The sequence below is a fragment of the Triturus cristatus genome, chromosome 5_2 (assembly GCF_964204655.1).
Source record: "Triturus cristatus chromosome 5_2, aTriCri1.1, whole genome shotgun sequence".
Taxonomy (NCBI): Eukaryota; Metazoa; Chordata; class Amphibia; order Caudata; family Salamandridae; genus Triturus; species Triturus cristatus.
The window spans coordinates 414,372,320-414,395,055 of record NC_140588.1 but is presented as its reverse complement, the minus strand read 5'-3'; the positions used below and the strand labels follow the sequence as shown (position 1 = coordinate 414,395,055).

Below are 22,736 nucleotides of genomic sequence, written 5' to 3'. Positions count from 1 at the left end.
GTGTGTTGCAAATACGGAAAATGTATAATTGTGCAAAAGTCGGTGCAGCCAAACAGTCGCATAATTCCAGTTGCCCTGCTCATACCTCTGACTAGGTCCAGAAGTGCTCCTCAGTGGTTTCTTCTTTGTTTTGTCGCGAGATACCTTTTTTTCAAATTTGCTTTTTGGAAGGGGGGCTGTGTGGCCCCCCTGCCATTTATTACTTTTGGGCCTTGGGGACCCCATTCCAGAGGGTCTGAGCATTTTTTTTGCTTCATTTATTTATTTATTTTTAAACAGGAAGGGGGCCACGAGGCCCCCTCCCATGGCCTATTTCGGCCCCGGGGACCACATATTTATTGTATTTTAAAAAAATTATTTTTAAGGAGGGGGGCTGCGCGGCCCTCCTCCTGAGACCATTATTGGACCCTGGACCCCATCCCCCATGGCTTTGAGACGTTCTTTTAAAAAAAGAATTTGCCATATGCCCCCCTTCCCCCGGGGCCCCCCTCCCAACAGATTTAAGCCCCGGGGAGGTGTTGGTCCCTGGGGGTCTGCCATGGACCCCCATATTTAAATATTTAGTGCCCCGGGGAGATGGTGGGCCCCGGGGCAGTGTGGGGAGGAGCAGGAGCCCCCCATACTTCTTTAATTTAATTGAAGCCCCAGGGAGGTGGTGGTCCCCGGGCCTTGAGTACAGGGAGGTGGCGGTCCCCAGGGTCGCTGATTTATTGGACATTGCCCCCAGGACCTGGCCCACCCGGGGGGCTTAAAGAAACGAAGCGCGGGAGCTCGTGTTTTTTTTCTCCTTTTTCAGCTGGATTCACGCACCTAGCGCAAATTCTGCCGATTTAAAAAGAAAAATGCTTTTTTTTTCCCTGAGCAGGCCTAGGGGGTCAGGGTGTTTCTACCTTACCCCCTTTTCATGTTTTTTATCCTTTTTTTAACTGATTTTACTGAGTTACAAGGTGGCTGCCAACACTTCCTGGTTTGCGGTGTTGGCAGCCAATCAGAATGAAGCTCGTGTTTGAGAATCCTCCTCCCCCTCAGATATCGATATTTATATGTTTTGAATTTCTCAGCAACTATTGAACGGATATACACCATTTAAAAAAAAGCATGCTTTCTGAACCAAGACACACCTTTTTGTCAAATTTGGTGTAATTCCGTCCTGCAGTTCGGGCTGTAGCTTTGTCAAACGTTCCTATGGAAATTAACACGGGGAAAACGCGTTTTGGGACCCGCATTTTTTCTCAGCCCCCACTTCACGAATCACCACGAAGCTTTCAAGACAGGAGCTGACCTGAGCGAACCAGTAGTTTTTAAAATTTTCCAAAGATTTGTCAAACGGTGCCAAAGATATATACACACATATATATATATATATACACACACACATATTATCTACTGGCGGTAGCCAGTAGATAGTTATAGTTAGGACCGTGTTTCCATAGGAAATCCGCAACATTCTATTTTGAATAACTTTGGCGCCGATTGACGAATCCTCGCGAAATTTTCAAAATAGGTGGGGTGCTCCGCTCCGCTCCTTCCCTGAAAGTCTCGGGGGGATTCGTCAAGCGGGGGCTGAGAAAAAGGGGGGGTCCCAAAACGCGTTTTCCCCATGCATTTTTCCATAGGACCTTTAGTCCAAGCTGCAGCCCGAACGGCTGAACAGAATTACTTGAAATTTGGCAGAGAGGTAGTCCTCAGGTCAGGGATGTGCCTTTTGCAGGTCTGGTGTAAATCTGTTCAGTATTTCCTGAGAAAATAGCATTTAAATCAATATATATATCTATAGGCGTGCTCTGAGCGCGTACCGTAAGCTTACCGTACGCGCACGCTGCCGTGCGCGAGCGCGATTCTGATTGGTTGTTAGATCTTAGTAAACATTCGAATCGGTCGAAACCAGGAAGTGTCGGCCGCCATTTTGTCTCTCGCAGTCTGAGGGGGTGAAAAACAAAGGTGGATAACGTGAAAAGGGGGCAGGCTGGACAGTTCCTGACCCCCTAGCCTTGGTCAGGGGGTCCCAGAAGGACCCCCAAGGGCAAAAATGTATTTTAATTTTTTTACGAAAAATTGCGGAGTGCGCGTAATGTGGGCGCACGGTAGAAACGGAAAAATTCCGCGAACTACGTAACGTGGGTGCGCGGTGCTCGAAGCGCACCGAGCTTCCACGTGGCGCATTTCGTACCGTGCACGCGTCGCCATTTTTTACAAAATATCAATTGTTTTTTTCTCTGTTGGGGGTCCTTAGATTTATATATTAAATGTGATTGTTAATTCTTTTTTTTTTTTTTACCGTATTCGTATGGTAAGCTTACCGTACGCGCACCCCGCGATTTTTTTTTAAAAATTATTAAATTCATTTTTCATACTTTTTGGTCCTTCGTGAACCCCCTGACGAACGCTAGGGGGTCTGCAACTCTCTTCATGGCCCCCTTTTCGTGTTATCAACCTTTTTTCCTCAGTGCGAGAGACAGAAAATGGCGGCCGATACCTCCTGGTTTCGACCGATTCGAATGTTTACTTTGATCTAACAACCAATCAGAAACGCGCTCGCGCACGGCACCGTACGCGTAAGCTTACCGTAAGCGCACGGAGCGCTGCCACAGATATATATATTGATGTAAATGCTATTTTCTCAGGACCTACTGAACAGATTTACACCAGGCACTTCCTTGACCTTATGGCTACCTCTCTGCCAAATTTCAAGTAATTCTGTTCAGCCGTTCGGGCTGTAGCTGTGTCTAAAGGTCCTATGGAAAAATGCATGGGGAAAACGCGTTTTGGGACGCCCCTTTTTTCTCAGCCCCCGCTTGACGAATCCCCCCGAGACTTTCAGGGTAGGAGCGGAGCGTAGCGCCCCATTAGTTTTGAAAATTTCGCAAGGATTCGTCGACCGGCGCCAAAGTTATTCCAAATAGAATGTTGCGGATTTCCTATGGAAACATGGTCCTAACTATAACTATCTACTGGCGACCGCCAGTAGATAATATATACACACACACATACACACACACACATCTATATATATATACACACATACATACACACACACATATATACTTTTTCCCAACGAGGGTTTTCCGCTCGCACTCACGAATAGAAGAAACTTAAAGCTTACTGCAATTTCAGCTTGAATTTATTAAGAATGCCAGTGAGTTTTCTGGTAAGCTTTAAGTTTCTTCTATTCGTGAGTGCGAGCTGAAATCCCTCGTTGGGAAAAAGTGGTGAAATTGGAAACGCCTTGGCTCTGCCGTACCGCGTCCGCACCGCCTTTGAGCGCCCAGATGTCACAAAATGGGGCCGTTTTGAAAGGGGGATATATATATATATATATATATATATATATATATATATATATATATATATATATATATATATATATATATATATATATATATATATATATATATATATATATATATATATATATATATATATATATATATATATATATATATATATATATATATATATATATATATATATATATATATATATATATATATATATATATATATATATATATATATATATATATATATATATATATATATATATATATATATATATCAAAAACTTCTCTCAGGCTTCACCCCGAGTCCCAGGGTTCGTCGCAGCAAAGGAAAGCACGGCACCACAGAGAGTTTACCTTCAGTATTTATTCAGTCAAATTCAAGGACACGCACAAAAGGACGGTCGACGCGTTTCGGCACTCAGCCTTCAACTGGACCATAGAGTCCTGATGTCCAGAATGTCTCTTTTAAAGCAACATTTTCAAATTAATTAGTAGAAACTGAAGACATACTGGACATGCATCGCAAAGTCAATCAAAATTACATTATTTACAAGTAAGTGAAAGTATAAGTCGATTTAGAATCACAGTAATTTAAGCCACCATGGTGGTAATTTGTTGATATGAGTAAGGTTTGCCAAAAATGTATTTACAGTTAATCTCAAGGAGTTGTGAATTGATGAATGACAATCAAGGTAAAGTACCATATGAAATAGATGTACACATCAAGTATGTAAGTACTTCGATGAAGTATACATAATGGTCAAATTCATTACATACGCAATTTTCAATCAGAAGGAGATTATACTGAATTAATTAGAGTAAGTTTACATATATTTGTACCAACAAAAGGTAAAGGGTTATAGAAGAGCTGCAATGAAGGTAATGGACAACTGACAATTATTGATCAAGCGTAGAAATGTGTATGAGTGAAAAAGGGTGAAAAGGACCATGAAAAGACTGGAGGCTGTCCCCCAAGAATTTTACGTTTGAAAGCCATTAAAGGTGCACATGTAATTCGGCATCCAAATTATGTCCCAATGGGTTTTCAGTGCCCATTAGTAGTATCATTCTTGACTTTGCTCTTCTCAAGGCAAGCATGCGATTACCACCCCTTTCTTTCAACTTGACAATTTTGATGCCAGAATATTTAAGCTGACTATTGTCACCCGAGTGAAAGTCATAGAAATGTTTTGCCATAGGGTATGTAAAGTCCTTATTTTTAATCGCACGTAGATGCTGAAGGATGCGAAGTTTGAGTTTGTTAATAGTGCTGCCTATGTAATATGTATATATATATATGTATATATATTCATAACAAAAGGGGCTGCCAAAGCTCCTTGCCCAAAAGGAGTGTCACTTTTTATTGGTGGAGATGTCGTAATCACGTTTCACAGGATAGATACCTCCTCCACAAGGAAGGGAAAAAAACATTCTCTGTCAGGACCGGAGGCTTCGGATTATGCTTTACTTTCTTCACTTTATTCCAATAGCAGCCATTTTAAAACTTAAAACTCAAACCACATTTCCCAAACACCCTCGGGAAAAGTGGTTAACAAAAGAAAGAAGGGACAACATATCTCTCAGTCCAAGTAGCCAATCACGATGCTGGGTCCATAGTATAATCCTTCTTCGTCCCCTTGCTAATCCTCTTTCTTTGCTGCTCGCAGCCATGAGATGAGTGTTTCCTTTTTTCCCTTTTGATTTACCAGTCAACTGTGTGCTACATAATTTGTCTAGCAGTTGTGGGACCGCGTTTCTGGCTCCCGTAATGGCTACGTATTGTATTTGCACTATTATGACTATTTTCTGATTATTTCTGGTGATGATTATTGTTTGGTGCGCTGTTGCTGGTTCTTCCACGTCATTGCACTGTTGGTTTGTGAAAACGTTCCGGTGCTGATTGCGGCCCGGAGCTTGAGGCGTTGTGTCTCTTACCTGGTTTCGTTTTGATTTACACGCGCCGATCGCTAGAGGGCCTACGCGGGACCGTTTTGTTCCACCCATGCGGCGAAGCGCGGTCTTCACCTCCGACCGCCAGGGGCGCTGTTGCGCATTACCAGCGCGTCGGCGTCTCTCTGGCAACGGCGTGCGGAATTCGAACTCCGTGTGAGGTTCTTCGCATTCTGCTCGCCACTGCCTGGTGCTTCGCCATCCCTGTAGACCTACGCCTTCGCGAGAGCATCTGTAGAGCACAGCTCATCAGCTTTGACACTCGGAATCAGTTTCTGAGTCGGTCTGTGTGTGTTATATTTTGAAGCTCATTGGGTGCATGTAACCTCGTTTTGCTTGGCAGTTTTTTCTTACAGCAGGCGGAATCGGGCCTGAGGGGACACGGTCCCAGGGTGTGCACACTGAAGCCTGCTGTGTTAATTTGCGCAGGGACCGTTTTGTTCCACCCATGCGGCGAAGCGCGGTCTTCACCTCCGACCGCCAGGGGCGCTGTTGCGCGTCGGCGTCTCTCTGGCAACGGCGTGCGGAATTCGAACTCCGTGTGAGGTTCTTCGCATTCTGCTCGCCACTGCCTGGTGCTTCGCCATCCCTGTAGACTTACGCCTTCGCGAGAGCATCTGTAGAGCACAGCTCATCAGCTTTGACACTCGGAATCAGTTTCTGAGTCGGTCTGTGTGTGTTATATTTTGAAGCTCATTGGGTGCATGTAACCTCGTTTTGCTTGGCAGTTTTTTCTTACAGCAGGCGGAATTGGGCCTGAGGGGACACGGTCCCAGGGTGTGCACACTGAAGCCTGCTGTGTTAATTTGCGCAGGGTGGTGTCCCAGAGGTTTTAGCCTGGTGCCTCTCTTTTCCTAGTGGGGCTGTGCCCCGTTTGACTTGCTGGTCCCCAGCACTATAGTAAACAGTCTATATAACTGTGGGGGTGTCACTGGGGCAATACCTTTTAGTCCAGTGCAGGAGTCTTCCATGTCTGAGCAGGCTGACATACAGTGGGAGGAGGATCCCCTAGCCCAGCTGCCATGGGATGATGAAGTTTGTGACGCGGTTGATGAGTCCATCTACTGGGCAGTACAAGAGGTCATGGCTCCCATGGAGGAGCATTTTTCGAAAAAACTGGAACAATTCTGTGCTAAGTGGGCACTGCCAACGCCTAATGTCCTTAACACGCCTCAGGGTGCGCAAGGCAGTGCCCTGGTGCCAGCTAAACGTTCCAAAATGGATGGGGTGGATCAGGTCGCTTTTGAGCGTTTACGAGAAGCCTTTTTAGCCCATAACCCTCCAGGACCAGCCCCTGAGCCTCCCCCCTCCTTCCCCTATACCTACTAGTCCACCCAGTCCTTCCCAGGGGTTTAGGGATGAAACCCAGGCTGATACCGATGAGGAGCCCGGGCCATCAAGGCCATGGCGACCGGCTGCAGCGTCAGGCACCACGGAGCCTCACGAGGCAATGGTGGGTCAGATATGCTGGACCCTGAATTGTTGATGCACCCCCGGTCCTCTGAGTGGACCCCTTCAGCGAAGGTCGCCGACTACGTGGCAGGGAGGATCCGTACCCCCATGGGCAAAGAAGTCCGAAGCTGTCTTCGCTCGGAGTGCCTATGCCCCTCCCTTGACGGAAAAGTTACACAGACCCCAGAGTTAGATTCCAGGATGGTGACTTTTCTCGCAAAATGTATCAAGGACCCTAAGAAGGGTATAGATCGTTCCTGGAGGGCATGCCAGGATAAACTTCTGGATGCCCTGGGTCCCCTCACCATGATTCTAGACATGGCGGAGGATGCCAAGAGTTCAGGGGCCCTGGTTTCTCCAGACACGTTCTCAGGCGGGGTGCAACGTGGGCTGGTGTTCCTAGGAAATGCAAATTGTGCGCTCTCCACTGAACGCAGACGGTCTTTCCTGATCAAGGTGGACCAGAAATTGGAAGATTTGGCTGACTATGAGGCGGGGGCGGTGGCCCAAGGAGGTTTATTCTGACAACCATTTATCAAGGAGCTGGGCAAGTTCGTGAACACATTCACGTCTCACGATAAAGCCCAGACTTTGATTTAAAAAGTTTTTCCTTCCGGATTTTCTGTGGGGCGGTCGAGGAAAGGGCCGCTCGACCGGCCAGGCCATCCAGAAATCCAGGGGGCAAGGCTCCAGGCAAGGGCAATATCAGACCCAGTCCAGATATAACAACTTCTACACTTCCCAAGGGAGACGTTCAAGAGGTCATGGTTTCCGAGGAGGGGACAAGTCCTCTAACATCAGTAAGTGTTTCCACCAACTTTCTGGTGCGAGTGGGTGGCCGTTTGGCCGGTTTCTGAGTGTGTGGAAGACGATTACTTCAGACGCTTGGGTGTTGCAAACGGTCCAAGGTTTTCGGATAGAGTTTTGCGGCGACCCCAAGCAAACGTTTCCGCCCAGACCCATTCAGTTTTCCCAACAGGAAGAAGAGTTAATCGACGCAGAAGTGTCGGCGCTCTTAAACAAAGGAGCTATCTGTCACACCGTTTTGCATCCTCAGGGTTTTCTAAGCAACATGTTTGTGGTGGACAAGACAGATGGGGGACAGCAGCAGGTCCTAAACCTCCGCGACTTCAACGAATGGCTGGTGTACCGCCATTTCAAGATGAAGGGTATTCACCTCCTAAGAGACGTGCTGCGCCCGGTGGCTTGGATGGTCCGGTTGGATTTAAAGGATGCCTACTTGGCCATTCCTATTTTTCCACCTCACAGGAGGTTTCTGCAGTTTCTCTGGCGCCAGCAGGTGCAGCAGTTCACCACCCTCCCTTTCGGGCTCTCCTCCGCCCCTTGGTGCTTCACGAAGGTGCTCAAACCAGTCGTGGAGCACCTACGGGCGCGAGGGACTCGGCTAATTGTGTACATGGACGACATGCTGCTGTTGGCCAAGGAGCCACGTTTGCTTCGCGACCAGTTGCAACAAGCAGTCAGTCTCTTGGAGAGCTTGGGGTTTGTAATAAACACCAAGAAATTCCTTTTGGTTCTGGCTCAGACAGCCACCTTTTTGGGGTTTGTAATCGATTCAACAGAGGCGACTGTCTTCCAGCGCGGAAGCTAGCAAAGATCCGTCACGAGCTTCGGCGCACCTAGACCAAAGAAACGGATGCCCTTCGACAGATCGCCCGAATAGTGGGATTGCTCTCAGCCTCCATTCAGGCAATATTTCCAGGCCCGTTACATTATCGGGCCTTGCAGCGCTTCAAGGCAAAGCATTTGCGCAAAGGGCTCCCTTATTCCCATCCATTTTCCCTGTCAGAGGAGGCACAAGAAGTGATTAGTTGGTGGCTATCTCACATGGAAGCCTGGAATGGGAGAGCAATTTTCGGCTCCGCCCCAGACCTGGTTATCGAGTCAGATGCCAGCAGGTCGTGTTGCGATGCCAGGTGTGGAGATTTTTCCACAGGAAGTTTGTGGTCCCCGGAGGAGCAATTGCTGCACATCAACCGCCTAGAACTCCTTGCGGGCTCCTTCGCCATGCTTTGCTGGACCAAGGAGCGAGTCCAGTCTTGTGTCCTCTTAAAAATGGACAATATATCAGCGGTCAGTTATATCAACCACCTGGGAGGTACTTGCTCGAAGGTGCTTTCAGATCTGGCTACGAACCTTTTGCCGTTTTGCCTCAACCATCATATTTCAGTGACTGCGGAGTATCTTCCCGGTCGGGAGAATCTAGTGGCAGATTGGCACTCGCTTCACTTCAGAGATTCCAGTCTGTGGAAATTACGGACGTTTTATTCTCTGGTGTAGGACCTTTGGGGTGCTTTTTCCGTGGATCTTTTTGCCTCCAGAGTGGACTATCAGGTTCCTTGTTTTTTCAGCTGGAGTCCAGATCCCTTAGCAGTGGCCACGGACGCTTTCCTGCAGGATTGGACGCAGGAACATCCCTATGCGTTCCCGCCTTTCGCGATGATCATCCGAGTGTCAGCTCACATCAGGCGGCAGCAAGCGAGTGTGGTTCTCATCACCCCCATTTGGAGGTCACAAGTTTGATTTCCAGTTCTTCTGGAACTTTCTTGGGATTTTCCAATCCGACTCCCCCACTTTCCAGAGCTTCTTCTCAATCCGAACCACATCCCTGTCCAAATGATGCTCAACCGAACCACCTCCCTGTCTAAATGGTGCTCAACGGATCACTATGCCTCATGGCGTGGAGGATTACAGGGGCAGATGGTCGCTCCCTGGCCTTTCGGAATTTGCGGAGGGCCTCTTGTCCAAGGCTTGGTCGGATAGTACCATCAAGTGTTATCGATCTGCCTGGCGACAATGGTGTAGTTGGTGTGTGCGACAGGGTTGTGATCCCGTGGGCGCAGATGTAGTCCACATTCTGAACTTCTTGGAAAGTTTGGCCCAGCACAGTTTAACCTACCGTTCTGTGAACACTTTTCGTTCCGCAATTTTGGCGGGACATGTCCCGATCCAAGGCAAACCCGTGGGGGAGCATCCCTTTGTTTGTCGTCTCCTGAGAGGTCTCCGTTTGTCACTTCCCTCTGAACCTCAGTACTCGGAGTTGTGGGATGTTAATAGGGTGCTTAATTTATTTATTTTTGTTCTGGAAGGCTAATGAGTACTTGTCAAGAAAAGAGCTGTCAGCAAAACTGGCAATGCTCCTTTGTCTGACCTCATGCAGAAGTGTTTCCGATGCATCACGGGCATATATATATTCACTGAAAAAAACATAGGTTTCAGGCACGTTACAGTTAGAAATTAGCATTTAAAAAACCTTAGAAATTAACTGAAAAAACCACAGGTTTCAGGGAAGTTATAGTTAGTTGGACAATTCACTCGTACAAAACCAGGGAAATTCCCCCGTTATAGTTAGTTCACCTAACTATAACTTGTGCCCCCGCAATGCACTGCGGATGACGTCACATATTACAACATTCATGACATGGTCAGTGACATCACTGATGACATCTCAAATTACTTCACTGATGACATCATCCAGTGACTGTGTTTTTCTTTAAAGTTGAAATATGTATTAAATATATGCCAAGGTGTATTGAAGAATGAGTGGGTGTACAAGTGAATGAATGGAGGATTTAGTAGGTGCGTGACTGACTGTTTAAGTGAGTGATTAAAAGCGTCTCACTAAATGCATGGGTTAGTGACTAAACTGCGTGAATGTCTGTATCTGTCTGTTGTTGTATAAGCTGCTGCATGGGTTGGTCAGTAGCTACATGAGTGTCTATATGGGTTATCGATTGGTTGCCTGAGTGTATGTGTGGGTGGGTGGGAGGTGTGCGAGTCTGTGCATAGATGTTTGAGTGGTTGATTCACTGTATGTATGGGTTCAAGAGTGCATGTGGAAACAGCTGTATGGGTGGGTAAGTGTGTGTATGGGTGTGTTGGTGAGTGAATGGAAGTCTCAATGGTACATGTCCTAGTAACTACATATGTAAAAGGCAGTGTATGTGAAAGTTGAAGTATATAAATGACTATACGTGAGAGTCAGTGATTGTGAGAGTGGCTGTATGGATGAGTGTGTACTTGTATCAGTGATTGTAGAAGAGAGTATGTACGCATTTGTTTCTGTTTGAATAAGTGCTGTGGTGTGTGTATAACTGTATAGGTCAGTAAATGGAAGTGTGATTGATTCTTTGTATGACTGACTAGGTGTGAGAGTAACTCTGGATGAGTGGTGGTGTGTGAGTGTCTGTATATGTTTATGAGTGCATATGATCGTGTTCTATTGATGAGTGACTGCATGTATGAGTCATTGTAAGGGTGAATGAGTGGATATGTTTGGAGACCTAGGAATCAGTGAGTGCGTATGTAGTAACTGGTATTGGTGTGGCAATGATTTCGAAAATGGTAGTCTGTATTTTACAGTGGGTGTATCAAAGGTTATATTAGAGTGTGAGGAGGTGGATCAGATTTTCACGTGGATGATGTCATCAGTGATGTCACTCACCATGTCATGAATGATGTAATATGGGATGTCATCCGCAGTGCATTGCGGAGGCGCGAGTTATAGTTAGCTGAACTAACTATGACGGGGAATTTCCCTGGTTTTGTATGAGTGAAATGTCCAACTAGCTATAATGTGCCTGAAACCAATGGTTTTTTCAGTGAATTTCATAGGTTTTTTAAATGCTAATTTCGAATTATAATGTTCAATAAAGTTATGGTTTTTTCAGTAATTTTGAAAAAAAAATGAGTGATATTTTGTAACTTTAATATCACAAAAATAGTGTTTGTATTTTTGTTTGTTTTTAAAATAATAGGTCTTCTGTTTTCTTAAATATTAATATATATTTCTTTTGTGGAGAAAAAGCCCGCCCGGACCACGCATCATCGCTGGCTGCGCACACGCTGAGTGCTTCAGGTACCGTTAACTCTGTGCAGCTCAAGTGAACGCCACGTGGCTGTGGGCCCTTGCAGATCGCTGCCTCCGGCCTACACTGCAGTCATGAGGGCTCACAGTTAAAATTGAGTCTTGATTCATTAATTCCAGTAGACAACTAACTAGAACGTCCCTGAAACCTACATATTTCGACAATATATTCCATACATATTTCATCTTTTGTTCCATATACCTACACTACGGTCAGCAGGGCTCACAATTTTAATTCAGTCTTGATTTATTAATTGCAGAGAGAATTGTATTCTATGTCTTCGGATTTTGTCAAGAAGAAGTGACATAAAGCATTCCTCGATGTCTGTGCTGACTACTGCCTTCCATCTACACTGCAGACAGAAGGACTCACAAATCAGATCGAGTCGCGATTGCAGATGACGCAGTCCAGTTGGCAACAGACATTGCTCCAAGTGCGGCCCGTCCGCACCATGCATCATCGCTGGCTGCGCACACGCTGAGTGCCTCAGGTGCCACTAGCTCAGTGCACTGCAATTCTCCGCCACATGGCCTTATTGACGCAGAATTCATTAGGCAAAAGACATTGCTCCCAGTGCAGCCCACCCGGACCACGCATCATCGCAGGCTGCGCACACGCTGAGTGCTTCAGGTACCACTAACTCTGTGTAGCTCACGTCAACGCCACGTGGCTGTGGGCCCTTGCTGACCGCTGCCTCTGGCCTACACTGCGATCAGCAGAGCTCACAATTCAAATTCAGTCTTGATTCATTCATTTCAGAGTCCAATAGGCAACTAACTAGAACGTTCCTGAAACCTACATATTTCGACAATGTATTCCATACACATTTCATCTTTTGTTCCATATGCCTACACTGCGGTTAGCAGTGCTCACAATTCAGATCGAGTCGCGATTGCAGATGACGCAGTTCAGTAGGCAACAGACATTGCTCCCAGTGCAGCCCACCCGGACCACGCATCATCGCTGGCTGCGCACACGCTGAGTGCTTCAGGTAACACTAACTCTGTGCAGCTAAAGTGAACGCCACGTGGCTGTTGGCCCTTCCTGTCCGTTGCCTCCGGCCTACACTGCAGTTAGCAGGGCTGACAATTCAGATAGAGTCGCGATTGCAGATGACGCAGTCCAGTAGGCAAAAGACATTGCATCCAGTGCGGCCCGCCCGGACCACGCATCATCGCTGGCTGCGCACATGCTTAGTGCTTCAGGTACCACAAACTCTGTGTAGCTCAAGTCAACGCCACGTGGCTGTGGGCCCTTGCTGACCGCTGCCTCTGGCCTACACTGCGGTCAGCAGGGCTCACAATTCAAATTCAGTCTTGATTCATTCATTTCAGAGTCCAATAGGCAACTAACTAGAACATTCCTGAAACCCTCATATTTCGACAATGTATTCCATACACATTTCATCTTTTGTTCCATACGCCTACACTGCAGTTAGCAGTGCTCACAATTCAGATCGAGTCGCGATTGCAGATGACGCAGTTCAGTAGGCAACAGACATTGCTCCCAGTGCGGCCCGCCCACACCACGCATCATTGCTGGCTGCGCACACGCTGAATGCTTCTGATGCCACTAACTCAGTGCACCACAAGTCACCGCCACATGGCCTTATTGATGAAGAATTCACTAGGCAAAAGACATTGCTCCCAGTGCGGCCTGCCCGAACTACGTATCATCGCTGGCTGCACACACGCTGAGCGCCACTGTTGCAACTAACTCAGTGCACCACAAGTCAACATCACGTAGTTGTAAGCCCTTGCTGACCGCTGCCTCCGGCCTACACTGCGGTCTGCAGGTCTCACACATATCCAATTCAATCCTGTCCTGCAAGGACACGCCATCATGGCTGGCTGCGCACACGCTGAGCTCTTCAGGTGCCAGTAACTCTGTGCATCACAACTCATGGACCCTTTATGATTGACTTTCGTGCTGTAGACACCGGACGCAACAATGTCACCTCATGCAGCAGGAATATCCCAAAGGGACATTAACAATTTCTTCACATCAGCACGCTCATCTCTGGTGCCCCTATCTCAGTGCACCACAAGTCATGGACCCTTTATGATTGAATCTCTTTGTGTGATCCGATTATCACTGCTGTAGTTGTTGCCAGCACCAACCATTCCCTGAGGGCTGGCTTACACTCACCCCACACGCATCCAGCACAGACGCCACTGGACATGTGACCCTGGTAATAACAAGCATTGGCATAGCTAATAGGTCTCGCCTTTGGGGCCTTATAAGTATTTAGTTATGCAGCACAATATCCTTCCTGCAACAACATCAACTGTTGCATGGCTAAACACTTATAGGGTCCCAAAGGCGAGACCTATTGGCTATGCCAATGCTTTTTTTGGTGTGCCCGGGCCGTTTTTTGATCCCAATCCAATCCTGCAGAGGAACCCCCATTCTCCCACGCCTCCCTTGAGCCCTGCTTTGGGCACACAAAGTGCAAGGAATATGGGACACGTTTTTGCATTGTGACAAACTTTGTGCATGTAGACAGGTGAAGAGCTTGGGGTATATTTGGGGCGAGAGAACCTTTGGGTATATAGCCAATTAGAGAGGGACTTGGGACACAGAGTCAGTGAGGGGGGTTTGTGGAGTATGGACAGAATGAAGCCCTGATGCCACATGCATAGTCTGGGGAGTCTGGGGCATACTACACGTCAGTAAGTGGGGCCAATATAGTGTGGGGAATCTTGGACACAGAAGATGTGCACTGGGCAGCCTGTGTGAGATTACAGGGGCACTTAGGTAAAACTCAGCGAGCTTGGGTCACGTGGCTAGGATGAGGCTCTTGGGGCATGTGGGACATGTGAAAAGCTTGGAGAGGGCACTAGCGTGAGGCTCTGACTGGAAAGGATTGTGAGCAACTGGCGCTATCACGGCGGTATAGCCCCCAGCACCCTCAGTGCGTCACCTGATATGATCAACTTAATCCAAAGCGCCTCGCAGCGGCGCAACTTGTAAAATATAGTCTCTGTATTGTAAGGAAGGCATTGATGCTGTGCGGAAGAACACTAACCAGTCGCTTAAAGCTCTATTTAAATAACTCGATAGATATACTCCCAGTGTCCCACGCACCTTCCGAACCCCCTGCGGGCGGTGTGCCTGTCACCTTAAGATGCAGACTTTCCCCTAAAGCCTGTAATTGCAGTACCTGCTGCTGCCGGCGGCTAATCTCCAGGGTGACATCTGCGCCTGCCGTGATTACAGGACGCGTGCACAGACTGTGAGAAACAGAATGTTTCCGGCCCGGTCCTTGTTGAAAGGGGGGGGGAGGGAGAGCTGGAGGGAAGATGAGGAAGAAAGAAGTGCACGATAGAGGGTAAGAAAACTGTAAAAGAAGTGACAGGAGAGAGAAAAAGATAGCGAGATAGTGCAGACGGGAAGGATGATGGCGGAAGTAGGAGCAAGAGTAAGTAGGAAAACAATGGAAAGAAATCTGGTAAGCGAGTAAAAGGGCGGGAGAAGAGGAGGAAAGGGAGAAAAATGTGTTGAGGGGATTGGAACAGTACGGGAGACAAGCAGGAGTAGAGATAAAGAAGACGGGCTAAGGGACAGAAACGGGGATACAAGGACTCGTAGAGAAAAATAGATAATGGGGCGGGGACAAAGAAGATAAAAGGTGGAGTAAAGAAGAGTGAGAAAAAAGGGTTTGAGAACCAGAGGTAAATGGATTTACATAGCAGCACAAAGGAAGAGGGTCTATAAATGGAGGAAGAGCAAAAGGGAACAAGCATTGGACGCGCGGCCGTGAAAGTGACACGGCCGCAAATGTGAAAGTCGGGTGACCCACGATCTGAGATCAACCCCACGCAGTGCACGGCGTGGGCTTAGCGCATGTTGGCTATGAGGGCTCAGTTACCCTACCTGTATACGCCGCAGCTGCCTCTTGCGTCACACCCAGAAATCTCTGCGGCGCGGGAGGGGCCTGCCCTACGGGAGTTGGCTGCAGTTGGCATCTCTCGACTGGGTGACTTGTACTCAGGGGGACGCTTTAAAACGCTACAAGAGGCACAGAACGGAACAGAGCGCGGTTTCATGTTCAACTTCACATACGTCCGGGTTCGTCAAGCTGTCCGTGCGGCGTATCCGGATTATCCTGCTGAGCCCACCATTCTACGAGCGCTGCAAGTGCTGCTGTTGGGAGAGAGTCGAAAAAAGCTAATCACTAGACTCTATAATGCCTCCTTGCGTGAACTCGCGATCTGGAGGAACATCCCTTTTGCGTGCGTTGGCAGCTGGCACTCCTATTTCACCTGAGGTCTGGAAAGCGTGCTGCCAGCTTACGGGCCGCCTCACTGCCAATTGCAACCTTCGAATTATCCATCTTAAGTTCCTGCATCAGGCATATTACTTCCCCCTGCAGTTATATAGATATGGTCTCAGAGATACCGCTGACTGTGTGAGGTGTGGGGCTGCGGACGCAGATTTTTTCCATGCAGCCTGGCTATGTGCGAGGGTGTATGCTTTTTGGACTGCGGTGGTGACTATTCGATTGGAAGTGGTGCTGGGCTGGAAACTGTATGCTGTTCCCCTGAGTTATGCTTGCTGGGGTATGTTAAGTGTCTTACGCCCTGCAACAGGCACATTGTTGCTGTTTCCACTCTTCTTGAAAAAAGGGCGGTGGCGCAGTGTTGGGGAGCAAAAACATTGCCTACCATAAAAATGTGGCTCCGTGATTTGGTGTACTGTAGGAACCAGCTTCAGCTATATGAGGAGGAACTGCTGGAAACATCTTGACCAAAAGATTTTTGGGCCCCCTTGACGGAGTATCTGGGGTCCCACCCAGACCTACTGTGAGCGCTTTGCGCTGTGACTTCTTTAGGCTCCAGGTTTCCTTAGTGTATAGGCTATCGGGAGCGGTTGGCCTGCTCAAAGGGCGATTGTCGATTCAGGTTAATCCTGGAGTTGGTCTTAGTACTAGGCTCTGGGTTGAATAGCGGGAAGTGCTTTCTTTGGATTTGCTCTTGGTATAATTTTGCATGAATAGATGTCTTGTTGTCCGAACTGTACTGTAATTCTGCTATTGTTCTGCCTGGGTGTGGGTGTGGGGGGGGAGCTGTGGGTTTGAAAAGATTCTATTGTTTACAATGGCTTGTACTTTGATTGTCCAGCTTGTTTTAAAATCAATAAAATTACATAAAAAAAAATAAAAATAATTACAAAACAAGCCCCGGGGATGTGGCGGTCCCTGGGGCTGCGGAAGGGCCGTGTGACTCTAACGCACCTAATTTACATAGCCCCGGGGAGGTGGCGGTCCCCGGGGCAGCAGAGACCCCGCAGGCCCCCGCAATATAATTTTCGGATTGCCCCCAGAGCCTGGCCCACCCGGGGGCTCATTTAAAAAAAAAAATTCGGCCTGATTCGCGCACCCAGCATTCGGACGTTTTATAAAAAAAAATATATATATTTTTGGGCCTGGGGTCCTTGTGGAACCCCCGGAGCAGGACTAGAGGGTCAAGGTGTTTCTACCCTGCCCCCTTTTCTTCTTTTTTGATCTTTTTTCTACTGATTTCTTGTGGCCTACCGAGTTACAAGATGGCTGCGAACACTTCCTGGTTTGGAGTGTTGGCAGCCAATCACAGTGAAGCTCGTGTCGTGGCAGCCAATCATAGTGAAGCGCGTAGTGGGGAGGGTGGACGAACCCACCACTGCCCCAGATATCGAAACTTTTAATTTTTTAATCTCTCAGCAACTACTGAACGGATTTACACCATTTATAAAAAAAAAAAGTCGCTTTTTGAATCAAGCACTACCTTTTTGCCAAATTTGGTGTAATTCCGTTCAGCAGTTCGGGCTATAACCTTGGCTAAAGTTTCCTATGGGAAATTGATTTTTTTACTTTTATTTTTTGAAGTTCTCAGCAACTACTGAATGGATTTACACCATTTAAAAAAAAAAAGGTCGCTTTCTGAACCAAGCTCTACCTTTTTGCCAAATTTGGTGTAATTCCGTTCAGCAGTTCGGACAATAGCCTGTAATAAAATTTCCCTATGGAAATCAACATGGAGAAAACACTTTTTGGGACCCCCCTTTTTTCTCAGCACCCGCTTGACGAATCACCCCCAAACTTTCAGGATAGCAGCTGATCTGGATAGACCTTTTTTGGGAGAATTTCGTGAACATTCGTCAAACGACGCCAAAGTTATTAGCAAATCAAAAAATGCTTTTCCTAAGGAAACTAGGTTCTAACTATAACTACCTACTGACGACTGCCAGTGGTTGGGGGAGAGGAGGGGTGTGGTGTGGGGTGTGGTGGGGTGGGGTGTGTGTGTGTGTCATGTAGAGCTGCAGATCTACACACTATGCATAGATCGCTATCTGGTGTTGAGCCCAGATGTTTGCACTTGTTTTTGTCCTGGAAAGTCTTTGGGAGTCACGAGATAGGTGTACTCACGATCCTCTGTGCTGGAGTGATGTCCTCGACGTCGGAGTCATCGGCTTCGGAGGCGCTGACGATGCCTTCTTCGACCCGCACCCGACGCCCTCTTGGAATATGTCGTCGGGGATTGAAGACGACGAGCGAGCCATGGTTCTTCTAGCTCGTCGGTCCCGAATCGTCTTCTTGGGAGGGGAAAGAGGCGCAAGCTGGACAGTCTCTGGCCTCGTGCTCCAGTGAGAGGCAGAGGTTGCACATCTCATGCAGATCGGTGTGGGGAAACTTCGACCCACATGGAGGACACTTTTTGAATGGTGTCCTTTCAATGAGCCAGATGATAAGGCCCAGGCAGGCCCCAAGGCCTTCGTCGACGACCGGAATCGAAGACTTCGAAGTTGTTGAGAGTCGCGTGGATTGGGAAAACGCGATCGAGACAATACCGTCGAAAAGGGAAGGATTGCGCGTCGAAAGAAAAAAATGGTAACGGTTCCGAACTGGAGCGCGAGAAACACATCCGAGCCCGATGGCGGAAAAAAACAATCTGAGGATGGAGCCCATGCGCACTATGATCCAAAGGAGGAGTCACCTATCTCGTGACTTCCAAAGACTTTCCAGGACAAAAAACAAGTGCAAACATCCGGCCCAACACCAGATGGCGATCTATGCATAGTGTGTAATCTGCAGCTCATATGCCTCGAATATATATATATATATATACACACATTATCTACTGGCGGTCGCCAGTAGATAGTTATAGTTAGGACCGTGTTTCCATAGGAAATCTCAAAATTCTATTTTGAATAACTTTGGCACCGGTGGACGAATCCTCGCGAAATTTTCAAAACTAATGGGGCGTTCCGTTCAGCTCCTACCCTGAATGTCTCGGGGTGATTCGTCAAGCGGGGGCCAAGAAAAAAGGGGGGTCCCAAAACGCGTTTTCCCCATGCATTTTTCCATAGGACCTTTAGACGCAGCTACAGCCTGAATGGCTGAACAGAATTACTTGAAATTTGGCAGAGAGGTAGCCATAAGGTCAAGGAAGTGCCTTTTGCAGGTCTGGTGTAAATCTGTTCAGTATTTCCTGAGAAAATAGCATTTAAAAGCATATCAATATCTATACGCGCGCAGGGTGTGCACACCGTGCACGCACCGTGCGAGCACCCTAACGTGCGCGAGCGTAATTCTGATTAGTGGTTACATGTTAGTCAACGTTCTAATCGGTCGAAATCAGGAAGTGTCGGCTGCCATTTTGTTTGTTTTCAGTGCGAGAGTGAAAAAGGAAGGTGGCGAACGTGAAAAGGGGGCAGGGTAGAGAGTTCCTGACCCCCTAGCCTTTGTCAGGGGGTCCCTGAAGGACCCCGAAGGCAGAAAAAAAAAGTATTTTTTTTAAATCGCGGGGGTGCGCGCACCGTGAACCCCCCCCCCCAAAAAAAACAATTTTTAATACGTAGTTTATTGTAAAATAAATATATAAAAAAAAATACATAAATAAATTAGCATTTAAAAAAACGTACAAATTCACTGAAAAAACCATAGGTTTCACACACGTTATAGTTAGGAATTAGCATTTAAAAAACCTTGCAAATTCACTTAAAAAACCATAGGTTTCACACATGTTATAGTTAGGTGGATATTTCACTCGTAAAAATCCAATGAAATTCCCCTGTTATAGTTAGTTCAGATAACTATAACTCGCGCGACCGCCACTCTATCACAAGGATGATGTCATCAGTGATGTCATGAGTGATGCCACTGACCATGTCATGAGTGATGTAATATGTGACGTCATGAGCAGTGGATTGCGGGCGCGCGAGTTATAGTTATCTGAACTAACTATAACAGGGGAATTTCATTGGTTTTTTACGAGTGAAATATCCACCCAACTATAACATGTGTGAAACCTATGGTTTTTTAAGTGAATTTATATATATATATATATATATACACACACACACACATATATATATACATACACACACACACACACATCTAAAGTGCTTGGTAGATATTGCTAAATATATACAACAGATACCAATAGACAAACAAAAAACGATCTCGAAACTGGCTCTCATATTTACAAAATATTCTAAATTGTAGTAAGTTTGCTCTGCACATTCTTGTCATCAAAACCATTTTAGCATGACAGAATTAAGTAGTGTCTTACATTTGTACTCTGGAATAAACTCCTCGAATCACAATTCGTAAGTCACAGGAATAAATAGAGGACTGTGTCCCCATTCAGCATTAATTTTTGCTCACTATCTCAAGGGCCATAAACAATTATAGTGCTTCCAGTTTCCATAGGGGCCCAAGTTATAGTTAACTAAGGTAACTATTACTGCTGAATTTCTCTGCATTTCTACGAGTGAAAGCTGAGCCTAACTATATTGTCCCTGTAAATTTCGTTTTTTTCTGTGAATTTCTAAGGTTTTATTAATTCTATTCCCTAAGTACAACATCCCTGTAACCTTTCTTTTTTTCAGTGAATTTCTATGTATTTTTAAATTCTATTTCCTAACTGTAACGTCCATGTAACCTTTGTTTTTTAAGGGAATTTACAAGGTTTTCTATTTCCTAACTGTAACCTTTGAGAGTGAGTGTCTGACTGAGTGCATGAGTGTCTGAGTGAGTCTGAGAGAGGGTGCGTGTGCGAGTGGATCTGTGAGTGACTGTGTAAGTTTCTGAGAGCGTCTGTGAGCATGTCAACAAATGGAGGAGGGGGGTCGCGCAACCCCCCCCCCCCCGCCCCAGACCGATTTCGGCCCCTGGAACCCCAACCACTGAGGCCCGGCCATATACAAAGGAGGGAGAGGTGTCACCTCCCAAGGCCAATTTCAGCTTGACGACCCCATTCCCCAGGGCCAGGCCTTATAACTTTTTTATTTTTAATATGAGAGGGGGTTGCTTGGCCCCCCTTTCTAGGCCGTTTTCAGCCCCAGGGACCCCATCCCGCAACATTAACAAATGGGGGAGGGGGACAGCAATGCCCCCTCCCCGATTTCAGCCCCAGTGACCCCATTCACCGGACTTTTATTTTGTTAGGTGAAGGTGGACCACTAGGTCCCCCTCCTCAGGCTGGTTTCAGCCCCAGGGAACCCATCTCCTGGGGCTTGGCCATTAACAAATGGGGTGTGCAATGGGAACCGGGGGGGGGGGGGGGGGTTATCCTTAAGGCTTCCGCCATCCCTGCCTCCTGCGGCAGCCAGCATTGATTTTGCACACAGGGAGCTGCCGAACATGCTGGTGCCTGTGTGTGAAAGCAACCTGTTCATCTGTTTCCCTGCCCGCTGGACAGCGGGTAGGAAAACAGACAAAAGCTCAGCTTCCCGCAAGCAAGAGCATTTCTCTGCTCTCGCTTGCTGGAGGCAGAGTGTTTGCTGTGGCTAGGCGGGAACTGTCAAAGCTCCCGCCAAGCCAAAGCAAACAGCTATGTCCTGGGGGTGGGCACCCTGAGACATAGCAAGAGCCCACCCTGGGGGGTGGAGGTCCCCAGGGCCATTCGAGGCTCCAGGAGGGGGCCCACACGGCCCTCCTAATTTCATAGACATGTCCCAGGGAGGTGTGGTTCCTGGGGCCGAGAACGGCCCAGGAGGTGGGGGTCAGCATGGCACTTCCTTCTTAAAAACAATAGAACACCGCAGGGCCATGGGTCTCCGCAGACCCCCTCTTGAATATGTGCATTTTTGACCCAGGGGGGTGGCGGTCCCTGGTGTGGGTGGGGGCTGGGCACCTCCCCCCCATAACTTCATAAGCCTAGGAAGGTGGTGGTCCCCGGGGCATAATTTAGGCCCAGGAGGGGAGCCTCATGTGCCCCGCCTCCTTTTAATTCCCAAATGCCGGGGCCCACCCGGGGCTAAACAGCTAGAGAAGCACAGGAGCCTGCACTCGTTTTGTTGTTCCTACACTGGGAGGACAGGCCGGGAGGACATTGAATTCTATGTATAATATTGTTGATGCAAGACAAAAAAAAATCTGATGCAAGCGCAAAATGAAATGGCCCTGGGCAATGCTTGTTCAAGCTTTTTTAGCTACTATTTGATTGCGGGTAACCAGGTAGCTTGAGTTTAGGGATGGTGTTTCCTGCCCTTGTTTTTGAAAGTTTAACGTATATTTCAATTCGGTTTGGCGTTAGGAGACCCTGAATTAGTTGAAAATGTGTGATAAAAGTTTGCCCAAAGTATGACTAGACATTTCCCCAAAAATCCTTACATTGAACCAAGCTAACTCATCCAGAAAGCCTGCTTGTAAATGTGGTAGTGCCATTAGAGACAGATTTTTTAAATCACTTTAAACAAAACCAAGGAAAAAAAACAAAGTAAATTAAATATTTTGTTTCCCTTTAACAAAGCAATTTTGTCCAAGATACCATAAAAATGAAGAGTTGACAACCTACTACATTCTTAAAATTCTGAATTTGAAGTCAATTTTTCATTAAAACTGATGTCCATTTCAAAACTCACCTCTAAATCTTCATTCTGTCTTTGTAAATCCTCCAGAATTATCTGCAGTTCCTCCTCATCTTCACTTTCACTCTCACTCTCAGAAGAATACTCTTCTGTTTCACTACGGCCATGTTGCTGGCGACTAGAAAAATGTGTATGGTATTTAGTGGCACGCCAAACTAATTCATTTTGAATTTAAAAGAAAAAAGAAAGATTTTAATAGTTATGTTCTTCATTTTAAAGTAAATAATGGAGGTCCATGTTATATGCATTTTAAAAAAATCTGTCAGGCTCTTATAAACTGAATATATTAATTTAAAAAAAAGACATTCTTA

General features: G+C 46.9%; 1 protein-coding gene across 1 annotated transcript in view; it reads right to left on the bottom strand.

Annotated features, from left to right (window-relative positions):
* The window catches only part of RALBP1 (ralA binding protein 1), a 250,917-nt gene that overhangs the window by 30,067 nt on the left and 198,114 nt on the right, over positions 1-22,736 (bottom strand). The window contains exon 9 of the mRNA XM_085607330.1: positions 22,420-22,543. Within this exon, the coding sequence (XP_085463456.1) occupies positions 22,420-22,543 (124 nt within the window). The remainder of the gene's footprint in view (positions 1-22,419; positions 22,544-22,736) is intronic.